This window comes from Vicia villosa, linkage group LG1, assembly GCF_029867415.1.
Source record: "Vicia villosa cultivar HV-30 ecotype Madison, WI linkage group LG1, Vvil1.0, whole genome shotgun sequence".
Classification (NCBI taxonomy): domain Eukaryota; kingdom Viridiplantae; phylum Streptophyta; class Magnoliopsida; order Fabales; family Fabaceae; genus Vicia; species Vicia villosa.
This window is the reverse complement of record NC_081180.1, coordinates 73,539,515-73,555,258: the sequence shown is the minus strand read 5'-3', so window position 1 is coordinate 73,555,258 and position 15,744 is coordinate 73,539,515. Positions and strand designations below refer to the sequence as shown.

At 35.6% G+C, this 15,744-nt stretch overlaps 1 protein-coding gene across 2 annotated transcripts; it reads right to left on the bottom strand.

The window, feature by feature from the left end:
- Positions 1-10,198: 10,198 nt before the first annotated feature.
- Positions 10,199-15,386, bottom strand: LOC131642050 (ASC1-like protein). Of its 2 annotated transcripts, none has more exons than XM_058912341.1 (7): positions 14,957-15,386; positions 14,073-14,302; positions 13,796-13,951; positions 13,195-13,380; positions 11,439-11,623; positions 10,906-10,969; positions 10,199-10,563 (listed from the first exon to the last, which is right to left on the bottom strand). In XM_058912341.1, the coding sequence occupies exons 1-6, from the start codon at positions 15,092-15,094 to the stop codon at positions 10,944-10,946; spliced, it is 921 nt and encodes a 306-aa protein (XP_058768324.1). In that variant the 5' UTR covers positions 15,095-15,386; the 3' UTR covers positions 10,199-10,563; positions 10,906-10,943. The 2 variants fall into 2 exon arrangements, with proteins under 2 accessions (XP_058768324.1, XP_058768329.1); XM_058912346.1 differs by lacking the exon at positions 14,957-15,386 and adding an exon at positions 14,741-14,928.
- Positions 15,387-15,744: the final 358 nt, after the last annotated feature.

The following is a 15,744-nucleotide window of genomic DNA, read 5'->3' as shown; positions in this document are numbered from 1 at the left end:
ATAAATAACTAAGATGGATAAGGTTATGGTATTCAATTAAGATTTTTATTTAATTGAGATGAATCTTTTACAGCCTTTAACTTTTCCTCCAAAATTTTGTATTTGTCAACCGCATTTGGCTCTTCAATAATGAGTTTAGGGTATGCCCCTTGTCTTGGCACATTAGTATACCCAGGATTTTCATCTTCGTATTGTGAACCTAAATTCAAATTTTATTTCGTAATTTAGAGAGAATTTCAAATTTTATATTTATTGTGAGCATTGAGAAGTACGAGAATAAAGACAACAAATAGTAAAGGCAAGGTTAGATGAGAAGATTTTGGTGTCTTTATTATTTCATTTCTTTTCTTTATTTTCATGAAGTTGCTTATCCTTCAGGCCAAGGTCGACTTGTAGTTTTTTTCTTAAGAGACTTTATGGAGATTTTGTTGTAGCTCTTCTTTTTCTTTCATGAGTTGATCAACGGTTGCCTTGATATCATCAACTTCTTCAATGGAAATAGGAACTGGATTTGGTGAATATGGTTAGTACAGAGGATCAAGAGTGAAAGGAAGCTTGATGAGTTGGACCCTTTCTTTGACCCACTGAGTGTAAGATTCTTTGGCCACAACATTCTTTCTACCTGGCTACGTTCCTTTCTTGTGTACTTTATCCCAAGAATGGATAATTTGTAAAAGAAAGTTTGGATCATTGGCACCCATATTATGTAGCATAAACTCTCTTACAACTTTATCATTGGGTTTCTCCAACATTGGATACCAAAATTGCCTCAAAGATAACACGTGATTGTATTTAATGCATCCTCTAGATCCAATATGAGGGACATTAGAAAATTTCCAACAACTGAAGGTTATCTCTTCTATATTAAGCTTCCTGGAATACCACAAAATATATTTTTTAGTGAGAGACCTTAGCTTTTGAGACAAATCATGACTAGTCATTCTCTTGATTATGTGGACATCTTTGTATAGGTGAGAAGCAATCCATAAGTATAGCAATAGGATAAAATAGATCATTAATCCATTTCCTTTATTGAGTCGCATATGGAGAGTATTATATACGTCAGCAAGGAGAGCAGGAACTGGGTCTCTTTCATGAACCTTTACAGAACAAAACACACTGATGGCAGCAGAATCAATGAAGTTGTCCGTGCAAGGGAAAACTTTTCTCATCACCTTAATCTTTTTGCAACAATATTGTTTTAGCCTAAACACATAATTTCAAGAGGTTCTTATGGAGTACCATAGATGTGAACGGTGTTAATACCTCCCCCTTGTATAACCAACCCCCGTACCCAGGTGTTTTCTTTTGTTCGGTTTTATCGATATTTTCCCTTTCATTTAGAAACAATAAAGTTTTGTGGCGAATCTTTCTTTGCAAGTTAAGTTAATCAATAACTTAATCTTAATTTTTTCTCCGCGACAACTTGGCGACTTTGCTGGGGAATATTCTCATCCTAAGCGGGTTAAGCCTAATTTTTTTATCTATGTTTATACTATTGCATATTGTTTGTTTTGGGTGTTTGGTGATATTTGTGTCATAAGGGAAAAGTCCTCTATAACACCCCAATTTACTCCGTCGAATAATAATAAAATCATAGTACAACATTATTAATCATAAACCTAGGATGTCATATTTTCTTCATAAACATCGACAATTAACCGCAATTAAAATAGATACATAACATTATTAACTTGGACGAACCGAACACGACATAATTAGTCTTCAAAACAACTTTTAATTAAGTAGCAGAGTTCAACATAATTCAACTTCAAAACATCATAGCATCTTAATCCAACATAATCAGCATCAAGCTGTGAAATTACTTCAACAAACAATTTAAAAATCCAACAACAAGATAAACAGCAAAACAATCAGTGGTCATCCCCCCGAGTGTTATGTATTAGAGCAACGACACCGGCTCAACTACCGAAGGTACTTAGCTTTCATTCTTGATTACCTGCACGTTACCAACATAGGGGTAACATTCAAACAGAAAGGGTGAAATATCATATGATATAAAGAGATGCATGATAATAAACATATGAGATATAGCTAAAGCATAATTCGCCACTTCATAACACATTAGCATCGTTAAACAACCAAATCATCATCACACCATCGTTATGAAAATGCAATGCAATTGACATTTTGCAAATGCATGTGGTACCAACAGGACATAAGCCCCCCTTCGCAACTTGTCAATTATTAGAGGCATCAACAAGGCATAAGCCTCCTTCGCAATTTTTCCAATCCAGGCCAACGTGTTTGCCAATCCAGGCCATCGTAAAAAATGCAATGTATGCAACTCCATAATGCAACAACATCAACGAGGAATAACCTCCATCTAAATCACCAATAATTAGTGGCATCAACAACATCATCATCATCGTAATAATCTGCAATCTATAATTCCATCATTTTGGTAACATCATCATACCACAACGTTCATACTTCGCATCATCACGAAATATCGAAAAACACAAGTTTCAGAAATATTTTCAAAAGATATTTAATTTAATTTCATTGGATAGAAATTAATTTAAGCTTTTGGGAAGTTCAAACGGCGTGTCAAACGGACACCCGAGTCAAAAGTTACGAAGTTTCAAAGTTTGGAAAAGTGTTGTCAGCTACAGGGTAACCGGTTACTTCAAGTCTGGTAATCGGTTACTCTACTGTAACCGTGTCCAGGTTACCCAAAATCCGTCCCAGGTAATCAGTTACCTCAGACCAAGTAACTGGTTACTTGGAGTTCCAGAGGCCAATTTTTCCGTGAGGTAACCGGTTACCTCAAACCATGTAACTAATTACTTCATTGTTGTAAAGCCAAAATTCTACAATTTTTCTACTACGATTTTTGCCCCTCAAAACCCCCAAAACCCATCTTTTACATACAAGAAAAACGTTATAATACACAGTTTTTCAAGTCTCACACCGACATCATGTAATTGTTCATATTCATACACCAATTCCACCAATTTCACAGAAAATCACACATCAATCATAACCTCGTAAACATATCAAAAACTCAATTATTCAAACAAACATGGATATAAAATTTTGGAACCTAAACTCTACCATACCCATCATCATACAAACCCTTATAGTGTAAGAACCCCACCCTTACCTTGGATTGAAGGTTGCTCTAAACTTCCAACGGAATTGCCCTAGCCCTCTTCTCTTTTTTGTTTCTACGTTCTTCCAAGATTCCCATCTTTTTCCTAATTTCTCTTATTTTATTATTCTCACCAATTTCCAATTCTACTAATGGGCTTAACCTCACACTCCCACTAATACTACTACTAAAACCATAATAGACCCAAATGTTCATATTCTCATTATATTATTATTAACAATTAATTAACTTCTAACAAAATAACATAATCTTAAATAACTCTTAATTTTATCAAATAATTCGTAAACGCACCATAAAAATAATTAATTAAATAATTGACATCCTCTACCCGGACTTAAGTGCACTTAAGATTAGGATGGTGGTATAGTCATGTTTAACCTTCCCGAAAAAGGGCCAAACCAAAAATAAGTAGGGCCAAAATGTCTCCAAATGGTTCCCAATCCTTGACATTTGAAATATTTTGAGCTTTTCTTACTAAGTATGCTCTTTTAAGGCCTTGAATATTTCCATCTACTTTATAATGAAGCTTTAAATCAAACATTGTATCTTCAAGGTCTTGGCCAAAGCCTTAATTTTATGACTTGTCCAATCTATGCAAGGTCCTTTCTTCTTTTTAGGGGAGTCCAAGATTCGTCCAAATTCTTCTAAAGTTTGAGCTAGATGAAAATCTTGGAAGGTAAAGCACCTTAATGGAGGATCATAGAACTGAGCAAGGGCAGTGATAGCATCTACTTACACTAGTACTTTCAAAAGATCAAGGATCTTCCCATATCGGAGAAATAAGTTCCTTTGAGTGGTGTTGGGCAGTTCATTGCTAAAGAACTTCAAGCTTTTCATGTCAGGTAGTTATGTCTTTATCTGTAGGGTTGGTCTTTTGTCTAAATGCATTTCTTAGAAGTGCTCACAGCAAACGTTTTTTTGAAATTCCCCGAAAATAAAATTTATATGCTAAATAATTTATTTTTAACGCAAATGCATGATATGCTATGAAGTTATGAAGGACAGGATGATAATAGAACAACCTATAGGAGGGCTCCTACAAAAGTCCTAAGTTTTTTCTACCTGGCCCCTCACAAGGATGGCTTTAGGTTTTTTTTTGTGGGTATTTAGAATAAACACCCGAGGTCATAGGCCACAAATGAGATCTATTCATTAGATTTGGCTGGCCAATTCATAATAAAATCTCAAAGGGCCTCCCTTAGTTGGAGCCTTCGCATAGACCTAATAAGATATTCATCTTGTAGGTCCTGCAAAGTCTCAACATTCAGGTTCTTAGTGAGATCCTCATAGTCATTGACCACGTACACAGTTTTTCCTAAAGATGGGCTAGAAAACTTATGACAAAGGCTTTGAACTGAACCATTATGAGCGGAGTTGTTTGTAAAAAACTCATAGGGATGCAAATCCCATTGGCCAATACTAGACAACACCTTATTTTCTTAGGTTTCTTCTCGAGCTCGGGTTTAGAGTTTAAAAAAAACAATCCTAATATAATATTAACAAAACTACTAGAATATAAAATGAAAGCAAAAATAACAATAAGAGATTAAGAAAAAAAAACAAACACATAAAACAAACAATCCTACAACTAAAAGGTATGTTTGACTCTCTTTAGGGATTAATCCCTAGCAGAGTCGTCAGCTGTCGCAGCGGGAAAAATTACAGATTTACCAGCGTATTCAATTTATTCTTAAGAAATGCGGAAATAATGATAAAACACTAAAGGAATGGACAAGACGGTTATCGCGACCGATTATGAGTTCTAGAGTCGGTTAAGTGAGTGGAAGGTGTTAGGCACCCCTCACTTCTGTTGTACTCAACGATTACCTCCTATGCTCTAGGGTTAAATTGTGTGCTTAAGGAAATGATCTTGCTCTAATTGGTTATTTCTAAATATTTAAAAAAAAGGTAAAGTGGGAAAAGGTGAGTTTTAGGTTAGGGGACTTGCCTTGGTTTTGCAACCTTGTGCCTACGTATTCTCATCGAATGATGGAAAAATTAGAGTTTACGTAGTATAAAATTTTGGTTGGTTATTGTTCCTGCAGAACACTTTAGATTATTCCCCGAAAGAAGATTCCGGCGAAGTCACACAGGAGTTTGTAAGTATTTTCTTTAGGGATTTGAGTCGTGCAAGTGGTACAAGCTCAAGATAGAATGCCTCTTGCTTATCCCTCGGCTGGGAGCCTTATTTATAGCTACTAGAGCAGTAATGGAGGAACCTTGGATTCCCTCCATAATTAACGAACTATAGTAACCTTTACCGCCCAGTCATTAAGGGGTTGTAACTCCCGTAACGACGGGGCCCTTTCATATGTGGATGACGATTACCGTTGACTAGGGTGGACGGTTTCAATCCCACTGATGATAACGTCCACCGATTCAGGGAATCCGTTTCAGCCGGGCTGAGCGGATTCCCTAAATTGAAAATGCCTTTAAATTTCAGAAATGCATCTCCGAAATCACTTTTTTCCTGAAAAAAGATTGATTTCGGAAGTGCACTTCTGAAAACACTTTATTTTTAGGAAAAAAAATGTGTTTTCGGAGATGCATTTTCGAAAACACTCTTTTTTCCATAAAAAAAAAGTGACTTCGGAGATGCACTTTCGAAATCACCCCCTTAGAATATTTCGGAAGTACACTTCTGAAATATTGCCTGATACAGAAAACAAAAATCAAGGTGCATCAATTGTATTAATAGTATAATTAATTATATTAATTAAAATTATATAATTTAAATATATATTATTTTAATCAAAATATCTATTTAATATAATAAAGTAAAAGGAATATTAATTATTTTATAATATAATATATATAGTAACATTTAATTGATGATTAATTTACCAATCACATATTAGAAATATTAATATTCTTTTATTTTACGAGATGTATTTTTGGTTTTTGGTTGGATGTACGATTTATCACCTTTATTTTATTTAGTTTGTATTTTAATTTGTGTGTTAATATATATAGTAGCATTTAATTGATCCAAATATGTCATTGGTAAATTAATCGATCAATTAAATGCTACTATATATATTAACACACAAATTAAAATACAAACTAAATAAAATAAAGGTAATAAATCGTACATTCGACCGAAAACCAAAAATACATCTCGTAAAATAAAATAATATTAATATTTCAAATATGTCATTGGTAAATTAATCGATCAATTAAATGTTACTATATATATTATATTATATTCCAAATAATATTCCAAATATTCCAAATATTTCGGAAGTGTACTTTCGAAATATTTCAAGGGGGTGAATTCGAAAGTGCATCTCCGAAGTCACCTTTTTTTTTTATGGAAAAAGAGTGTTTTTGAAAATGCATACCCGAAAACACATTTTTTCCTAAAAATAAAGTGTTTTCGAAAGTGCACTTCCGAAATCAACTTTTTTACAGAATAAATTTTTTTCAGAGATACATTTCTGAAATATAGGAGTATTTTAGGATTTTCAGCGGGGGTTCTCCCCATAAGAGGGTCTATCAAGAAATTCTCAAAATAAGTGACTGAAATTACCAACGATAAACAATGACAAACGTGTGAATGCAAGATATGGATCTCCTGCAGCGTTAGTCCATGCACCCGCCCCTCATGCTTTTTTATGTTTTTGTCTTTCTCATCAGTTTCATCTCTCTCATCTCTTCACTTCAATTTTAATTGAGGATTTCTTTATCCACCTCCCTATCTTCTTGGTGACCTCCAGCGAAATTCCGCAACTGCCTCTTTACTTCGGAAATGCATTTTCGAAGTACAAAAAAAAAGGTGTTTTCGGAGATGCATCTTCGAAAACACCTTTTTTTCAAATTTTTTCTTATTTCGGAAATGCATTTCCGAAAACACCTTTTCAGAAGTGCATTTCCGAAATATTGCGCGTTTTGCAGTTTAAACAAAACAGCCCCTCCCCCCAAATCATTTCCCCTAAACAAATTTCAAACTCAACCTCTCTCAGATTTTCGGCAAACCAACTTCTAAGACTAAATTAAAGGCTCCATCTACTTGTTCTACTACATTCAAAAGCATCTCAATCACCTTCAATTTGTAAGTTTATGAAGCTTTAGATCTATGATTGAAATGCATGTTAGGGTTGTTAGAAATTAGAAAAATGATATAGGGGTAGGTTGTTAGTAGTCTTTAGGGTTGTTTAGAAGCCTAAAAACTGATTTTGAAGTGTGTTTTGAGGTCTGCCACGAAACCTGCAGAAATGGTGTTCGCAGGGGTGTTTCGGAAGTTCATTTCCGAAAACACCTCCCTGACCAGTTTCGAAAATGAACTTCTGAAAAGTGTCCAAAAGTGTTTTTTAATTGTTTCGCATTCTTATGGATTTCAATTGTTTCAGGAATATGGCAGGCAACCCAGCACGTATCAGACAGGGGAGAGAGACACAGACAGCGTCGGCTAGACGCGAGCGTGCGGCGCAGCTTGCATCAACGCGGGAACGGGGTGGAGTACGAGCATTCGTACATACAGATGAGCCTGGTTCCTCGTCTGGATCGAGGAGTCGGCTGGCTCAGATATCTTCTTCCCGTCACAATGAGGTACGGGAGGAGGAGGAGGTGAGATACCAGGAGGCGGATGAGGAGATACCTGATGTTGATCCTCCACACGGGGAGGAGGAGGAGGACGAGGAGGGCTACCCGGAAGGGCCTAGGGACACGACCGTGCTGATTTCCTACCACGAGCACGTTGCTCGACGTGTCTGGGAGGGAGAGATATTTTTTAAAATTTATCCGACTTTATTATTTAACCGTTATTTATTTAGCTTTTTATTCCACATTTTCTTAACGGTCTAATTAACAATGTTTTTTGTTTTTGTTTTTGTTGTAACAGGAAAGGCCGACTTTAAAAATGGTGAACCACGCGCGGAAGATTTTTGGTCTCTTTAAACCAGAGGCGCAGTGGTTTAATGATGCGGTGACTGCTTCCGGACTTGGTGGGTTGTGCATGACCGGGTATACCACTATCAGCCACGGTATGCAGGGGGCCTTTGTGGAGCGGTGGCATAGGGAGACATCGTCTTTCCACTTACCGGTTGGGGAGATGACGATCACCTTGCACGATGTGCACTGTCTTCTCTACTTGCCGATTAGGGGGATGCTGCTGAACCATTCCCTGGTCCAGAGGGTCGACGCGATCGACTGGATGACGATCTATCTGGATATGGACCCAGATATGGCTGATTTTGAGTGTCGGACAACAAATGGACCTCATATCCGGTTCCCGACATTGAGCGATTATTATGAGCACCACTTGGTGGCGGCGGCCGAATCCGAGGAGACAGGTAACGCCCTATTTATGGAGTATCACCGTGCTTGCGTTCTCCGGTGCTGGTTCATGTTTTTGGTAGGCACTGCACTCTTTGTGGACAAGAGTGCAAGATACGTCGACGTGACCTACCTCCGCTACTTCGTGGACTTGACTACCATTCACCAGTGGAACTGGGGGTCAGCTATTCTGATATACCAATACCAGAAGCTGAATGAGGCCTCCAACTAGAGGACCAGGCAGTTGACCAGACCCGCCACACTCCTGACGGTACGTTTCATTTTAATTTTTTCACATTTATTTATGGTTCGTATTTATTTTTAATACATTATCGTGTTTGTGTTCCAGGGCTGGATCATCTCCTACTTCCCCCGCATCCACGGCTTCGCCATTCTTCCTGCGTACGAGGACCCCATGCCCAGGGCCGTCCGATACGTTTTCCAAAGGGGGAACAATGCAGTGGGACCATATCGTGGGTACCTCGACCGCACAGCTCACGATGACATTCGTTGGAGGTCATTCAGTGACTACACTGCTATTGTCGCCTTTGACCGCATCGTGTTATAATCTGGCTGGTTGGCATGCGGGACCAACACCATGGTGAGGTATCTCCCTGAGCGGTGCATGCGACAGTTTGGACATGTGCAGATGATACTGAGGTCGCCGTTTGAGGCTGCTCCCGATACAGTTACCCGAGTGGAGCTCACTGCCATATTTGCGGACTGGGAGCGTCATGTGGTCCCGGAGGAGTATCGTCGCATGCAGGCCACCCAGGACAGACATTGTGTAGAGGGGTACGTCACATGATTCTATCGGGTGTCACATCCTCTGATGACAGCCGACGCTCCCGGCGCTCCTAGGCCAGCATACGAGTAGCTCTTGGAGAACCAGCAGGCCGAGGATGACCATGCCATTGATCTCCTGCCGATATGCCAGTGGATAGAGATGCTTGGACGGGACGCGTTGGAGCGAGGTATCATTGATCAGGGCGGTCCAAAGGCAGTCGCCGTGGTGGAGAGGATGGTCGGTGATGCGGGCAGTGCGGCGACATATAGGAGGCAGAGGAGGTCCCAGGGAGAGAGGGTTAGCATACACAGTAGGGGTTCCAGATTATTTTTCTTGTATTCGGCTTGTATTTCGCACACTATTACTATTTTATTCGGCTTGTATATATTATTCGGATTGTATTTATTATATTAGTATTTTATGTTGATATGTCATTTACTTTATTCGGCGTTTTCGTTTAATTAAAAATACGGGACTGTTAAGAAAAACATTAAAAAAAACACAATTTTTGCATAATTCAGAAGTGCATTTCCAAAAATCCCTAAAAATGTGAAAAAGGTGTTTTCGGGAAACACCCCTCATTTGGTGTTTTCGGAAGTACACTTCCGAAGTTTGGAAAAATTTTAAAAAAAAAATACTTCGGAGATACATCTCCGAAACAGAGATAACTTAGAAATTTCGCTGAGAGTCACCCATATCCCCATATGGGGTTAATAAAGAAATTCTCTTTTAATTTTTCTCTCATCACATACAAAACCAAACTGGACTCTCCCATCTCTTCACTTAACTTTTTATTTTTCTCTCATCACACCCACTAAACCAAACTGGACTCCTGTTGGGCAGCTGGCAATCCAGGTTCCAACCGATTCGAGTGCAATAATTGAATATTATATGAATGATAAAGTGTTCACATAAGTTATACGTCGATAGATATTTCCATTTTTTTAATAAATTAGAGTAAAATCCTAAAATCAACATTAAGTTTTAAAAGACACCTGAAATGTGCAAATCAAGGACAACAATTTCGTTTTCCAATTATATGGAAGCCAAGGATACAGTTAGTGCAAGAAATAGTATACATTAATGGTCACAGTCCTTCAAAATTCTAACTGTAAATTTTGAATGAATATTGAGGGACAAATCCATTATAGCAAAATGGCATGCAGCAGAACTGAACTTCTGGTTGTGCTGCATAGCCCAATAATTTAGAAGATTGAAAATTCTCTCAATCCGCTTCCCTTTAAATCAGCTCCGTAGTCTACTCTTGAATCGGCATAAATACAATTCCCTCCAATTTGAATGAACATTTGAAAATGGTTAACATTGTGGGCAAAGGCACATAAACTTTTGGAGCTAACCAAGTCATCTGCAAGAAATAAAACCAAACCGCATTTATTTCCCTTAAGGACCTTGAAAAAGGCCTATAAACATAATTGATTTCAAGCAACTTTTGTGCTAAAATAAATAAATATAAAATTTTCTCTTTCCTTTTACTCTCTCACCAAAATCCTCTTCTCCATTCTCCTCCAAACTCTTAAACGGAGTTTGAGTCTCACTTCTTAATTGATAGGAATGCTATGATTTTTACCCAATAATAACAAAAGTTGTACTAAAAAGAGTGTGCTGCCAACATTTTTCTTCCATGTGAAAAGTGATAATATTCATTATGTCTAGGGTGAAAAACAATTTGCCACTATATTAAAATCACCTTTGCCTTGAGTTTAAATAATGATTTTGCTTCCATGCTCAATCTTCGTGTTCATCTTCTGAATCTGCATAAAAAGAACGTAGCACTTTATGATCACATAAACAGTTAAAGAAATTGTGTTAAGCAATACACAAATAGCTTCTAATTATGATGCTTCATTACTTTTGTTTTGTCTATTTATTTATTCTTTACATCCCTTATAAGACCTCCGAAATACTTCATGGGTATTAAGAAAAGTGATTGCAGCAATAAATTTCTAAAAAATATGTTACTTACAATTAATGATATAATTGGAGGGATAAAACAAATTTGCTTTCCCAAATTATAAATTTGATTGGCCTAATTTTTAAAAGAAGTCATTAATGTAAGTGAAAGTTTGAAGAGGGTCTTATATTAAGAGTACAAATACAGAAAGTGGATCTTATAATTAGGGATGGATGGACTAAAATACTGTGCATACAGTATATGATTTTCAGAAGTTTTCTCACTTCATCAAAAGTTTAATTAGGAAGCCAGGCACAAATTCAGCTTACCCGATCGAACATCTTCACTAAGTTTTCCTCTTGCTTGGATTTGTTTAACAAGCATTCGATATATTAACACCCACCAATAAATATGCAGAACCAGCAAGCAGAATAGAAGAGTATTGAACATATAATAATATATTGGACCATCCACTTGGTGCTTTTCCTTATCCAAGGTGAGCAGAACTTCATAGCTGGGAAAAAAGAGAAGAAAGTAAAACACTTGAATCGACAATGATATATCATATGATATACAGATTTAGTATTACTACTTATATCGAATTGTTAAAATTATGATTAACGAATACAGGTTTTTTTATTGTGCTTAAAATAAGATTCAGGACTTATCTAGAAACATTCATGCGAGGACAAATTTTATTTTATAATTCTGCTTAGACAAGACATCTAACATTACCTCAACAAAAGTTTCCATATGATTTCAGATGAGTTCTATTAAAAGTAAGTAAAAGATTGAAAACTATTAACCACAGTCCTATATGTCTTTACCCTTGATTTTTCACAGGCCAAACATGAACATGTCTTGTAATGATTAACAAGAACAATTAATAATGGACAGTATAAAAAGGAGAGCATGAATGGATTGATTGACAAGGCACTTGATAAATCAAAGTAAGTAAAACATTGAAAACTAGTAACCACAGTCCTGTATGCTTTTATCCTTTGATTTTTCACAGGTCAAACACTAACATGTTTTGTAACGATTAACAAGAACAATTAATTATAGACAGTATAAAAAGGAGAGCATGAATGGATTGATTGACATGTTTTTTTTTTTAGAATAAGAAGGATTCTAATAAACCTAAAAGGGCTTAGTACAATAACAATTAGCTTAAAAGCAAATATGGTCAACATGAGAGAATCCATTCTCGAGTAGCATATTCATATTACTATTTACTCCAGTAGATTTTTCCAAACTCTTAAACAGTTCAAATGAGAACCTCCATGGGACGTACACATGTCATACAAATCAATGGTATACAACAATACTTCTTAAGTGAAACAAGGTCAGGGGGAGAATGTCAAGAATTGATAAGAACCTATAGTGAAACTAACCATACCAATAAAACGGCTTCAAAGTTTTCCTTAACATAAACTATTTTCTTTCTGGTACTTACTACACTATTGATTAAAGTTTATACAATGTCGTTAAGTAGACGCTATAGCAGCACCATAGTGGTATAGTGCAGCGGTGTTTGGACAAACTGCTATTATTCCACGAAATGCTAGGTAGCATAAAATATTGTAAGATAGTGACATTAACACTATTGCATAGCGGAATTGAACAAATTCGTTATTTTCCGCCATCCATAATTGAGTTTTCACCAAGAATCTATTTTTGTTCATAATAAAGCATGCATAATTTGACATCAATGAATACTGTAACTGCTCTACAAAACTACCACACACTGAACCATTGTTGTACCCCAATACATAATATAAACCACTAATAGTAATAAGGTTCTCCGAGCATTTGATTTGTGATAAAGACACTAATATACAGTAAAAGATAACCAATATGTAAATCTTTTCAACAGATGACAACTTGAATCTGAAGAGAAACAGGGGTCGTCATCCTTTCAGAATGTATAACAGTAATCCTTTTTACTCTCATTAAGTATATTTAGGAAGGACATGTATTTATTGACGAAGAGAATCCATATGATAACTAGGTGAGGACCAGAAACTGTAATAGAAAGCAGAAGAAGGAAAAAAAATGTAAATTGGGAAATGAACTAATACTAACCTTGTACTCCAAAGAATCCAGAATGGGTAGTAAATGAGGCGCAATATGACCCAAGATAAAACAAAAAGAATAAATGCAGTACTAGCCGTTGCTTCAGCACCACTGTATTTGGACATTTTCCCTATCTCAAGAAACACATCACTAGCATCATGAATTGCTAAAACAACTGATCCAACACGAGCAAACCTGAATGTATTAAACATAGAAAAGAAACAGAATTCTGTAATAGAAAACTATCAAAGCAAAATATATTCAAATTAAATAGAAGTAGAACTACTCAGCGGATACTGAGTTCTCAGACTCTCTAAAGTGTATGTGTGTCTCTGTTGATCAGTTTTTTTTTTTAATTGTGTTTTACTTTGACCTTTTGTTGGTAAAATTCATTGTATTATATAACTCATAACCTATAAGGTCAGTGTGAAAAAGCATATTAATCAACTGAAACACGTGAGACTATTTGCACATTCAACTCTTTTGATAAGGAGCTTGAAATAAAGTAAATCCAGACAAATCAAACAATTACAAATGACTATTGCCAAAAAGTCAAATTTGTCAGAAAAACTTGGATGACAAGACATACTGAAGTCAATGAAAAACATACCTACAAATGTAAGACAGCACAATGAGCATGAAAGTAGCAACATGATGACTCATGGAAACCCCAAAGTCAGACCGCCTTGTTTCCCAAAATATTAAAGCAAAAATGGAGTATGAATAAAATCCAGCAGTATACATATAGACTGCCTTCAATTTCAACCTGAAATGTTAGAAGGTCACTACTCTATCAGTAAGCTTAAAAGGAAAAACGATAACAAATTATAGATTAGCATTGCAGCTGAATCGCCACATTAATTAGACATGTAAAGAAACAAGCTTACTTAATCTTTTGATCCGGCCAAACCTGATTCTCAGGCCCTACCCAAAAATATCTCGTATTCGTAAACCAAGGCTCATCATAAGTCACATACAGCGCAAGAATCTCAGCCGAGAGATAATAAATACATTTCCACGCAGATTCCTTAAATTTATTAATCCTCTTTCTTCTATCATCTGTCTGGTAATCCAACATTTTGTTCCCCTTTCCAAATATCAATCTTCTTGCCACTTTCTGCAAAAATTTCATTCTTTTCAGGTTGACAATACCCAAGAAAGGGTAATTTTGGCATCATAAAAGTTCAATAACAAAGCAAACCAACACTCCAAAATTGAAATCATAATAAATATGACTTTATTTTATTACCCAGAAGACTTAAATGAAAAATAATGAACCTCTCCCAGATAATAATAATCCATAGCATTTAAAATTTGAAGCTACAAAATAGTAAAAACCTCCTACATTATAAAAAAAAAAATCAGAGGCAAAAGTGTGTAAATGCAGAAGGTAGGTACAGTGACATTAAAGAGGTTCCCATAGTACTCAAATGTGTATATACATAGATAGATAGATACATAAAAAAGTGATGCAGCTATAATAACAACCCTTTAAATGATAGAAAAAGGTATCATAAATGCCCAAAACTTTTCAAAAAAAATAAATTAAATTCACCTCAATTTCGTACACCACTCTCTCATTTTACAGCAAAATCACAAGCACATAACTCAGATAACTCAGAATCAGGTGAATAAAGCGAAAAAAGTAAATAAAAAAGAAAAAAAAAACGTGTCAGAAACTATGAGGAATATATTTATAAATATAGTAAATAAAAAAAAAATACCTGAGGATGATAAATTGATAATAGATAATTAGGGATTAAGCGAGTACCTCGAAGATGAATCTGTCGAGAAGGAAGCGAATGGAAGGGAAGAAGAGAGCGAAGAGAGGGAGGAAGTAGAAATCTTCGTAAACAGGGTAAGATTCATGGGGAAAGTCAATGGAATTGAATCGGTCAATGAAATTCATAGTTATTATTGTTGAGAAGGAAAATTAGAATGAATCGGAATCTGGTTAATCAAGAAAAAATGAAGATGATGATGATGAAATTGAAGGTAAGAGAGGAAGAGAAAAGTGTGAGAGTGAAAATGAAGAGGTGAAAAAAATGAGAGTGGATGATGGATCGTTGAATTTGATTCGGTGTGGTTTGTGTGCGTCGTTGATATTGATAATGATGATTTCTGGTTTTGTTGTGGTTTTGAGTTTGTTTTTGTTTTACTAATTTGCCCTTTTTACTAGAAGATGCAACTTGATATGGCTACTTAGTGTGTGGGAGAATGGGACAGATACCAGCACAGTTGGCTTTTTGTCTATTTGATTCTTCCTAACTGTTTATATTATGTACTATCAATAATAATTGAACTTTTTTAAATTTTTTTGGGGAATTTTTTTTTTTAATACTCATTCGTCTAGAATCTTTGAGAAAATAATAAAAGAAATTTAAAATATTAGATATGATATTAATTCGTTGACAATTTATATAATTTTATTAAAATATAAATATAATAAAATTAGTAGTAGTTTATTTTAAATTAGTTATAATTTTCTTTTTGAAAATAAGAATATTTGAATAAGAGTATTTATGATAATTTGAAAGAAAAATAATGAATGTATTTTGA

Bases quoted from the DNA above. Each gene is read 5' to 3' on its own strand.
- LOC131642050 (XM_058912341.1), bottom strand. From the start codon at position 15,094: ATGAATTTCATTGACCGATTCAATTCCATTGACTTTCCCCATGAATCT. The intron at 13,381-13,795 runs GTATGTTTTTCA...TAATACATTCAG, and splicing joins GTGCTGTCTTACATTTGTAG to GTTTGCTCGTGTTGGATCAG. The intron at 10,970-11,438 runs GTAAGCTGAATT...CTTTTTATGCAG, and splicing joins TAGTGAAGATGTTCGATCGG to ATTCAGAAGATGAACACGAA.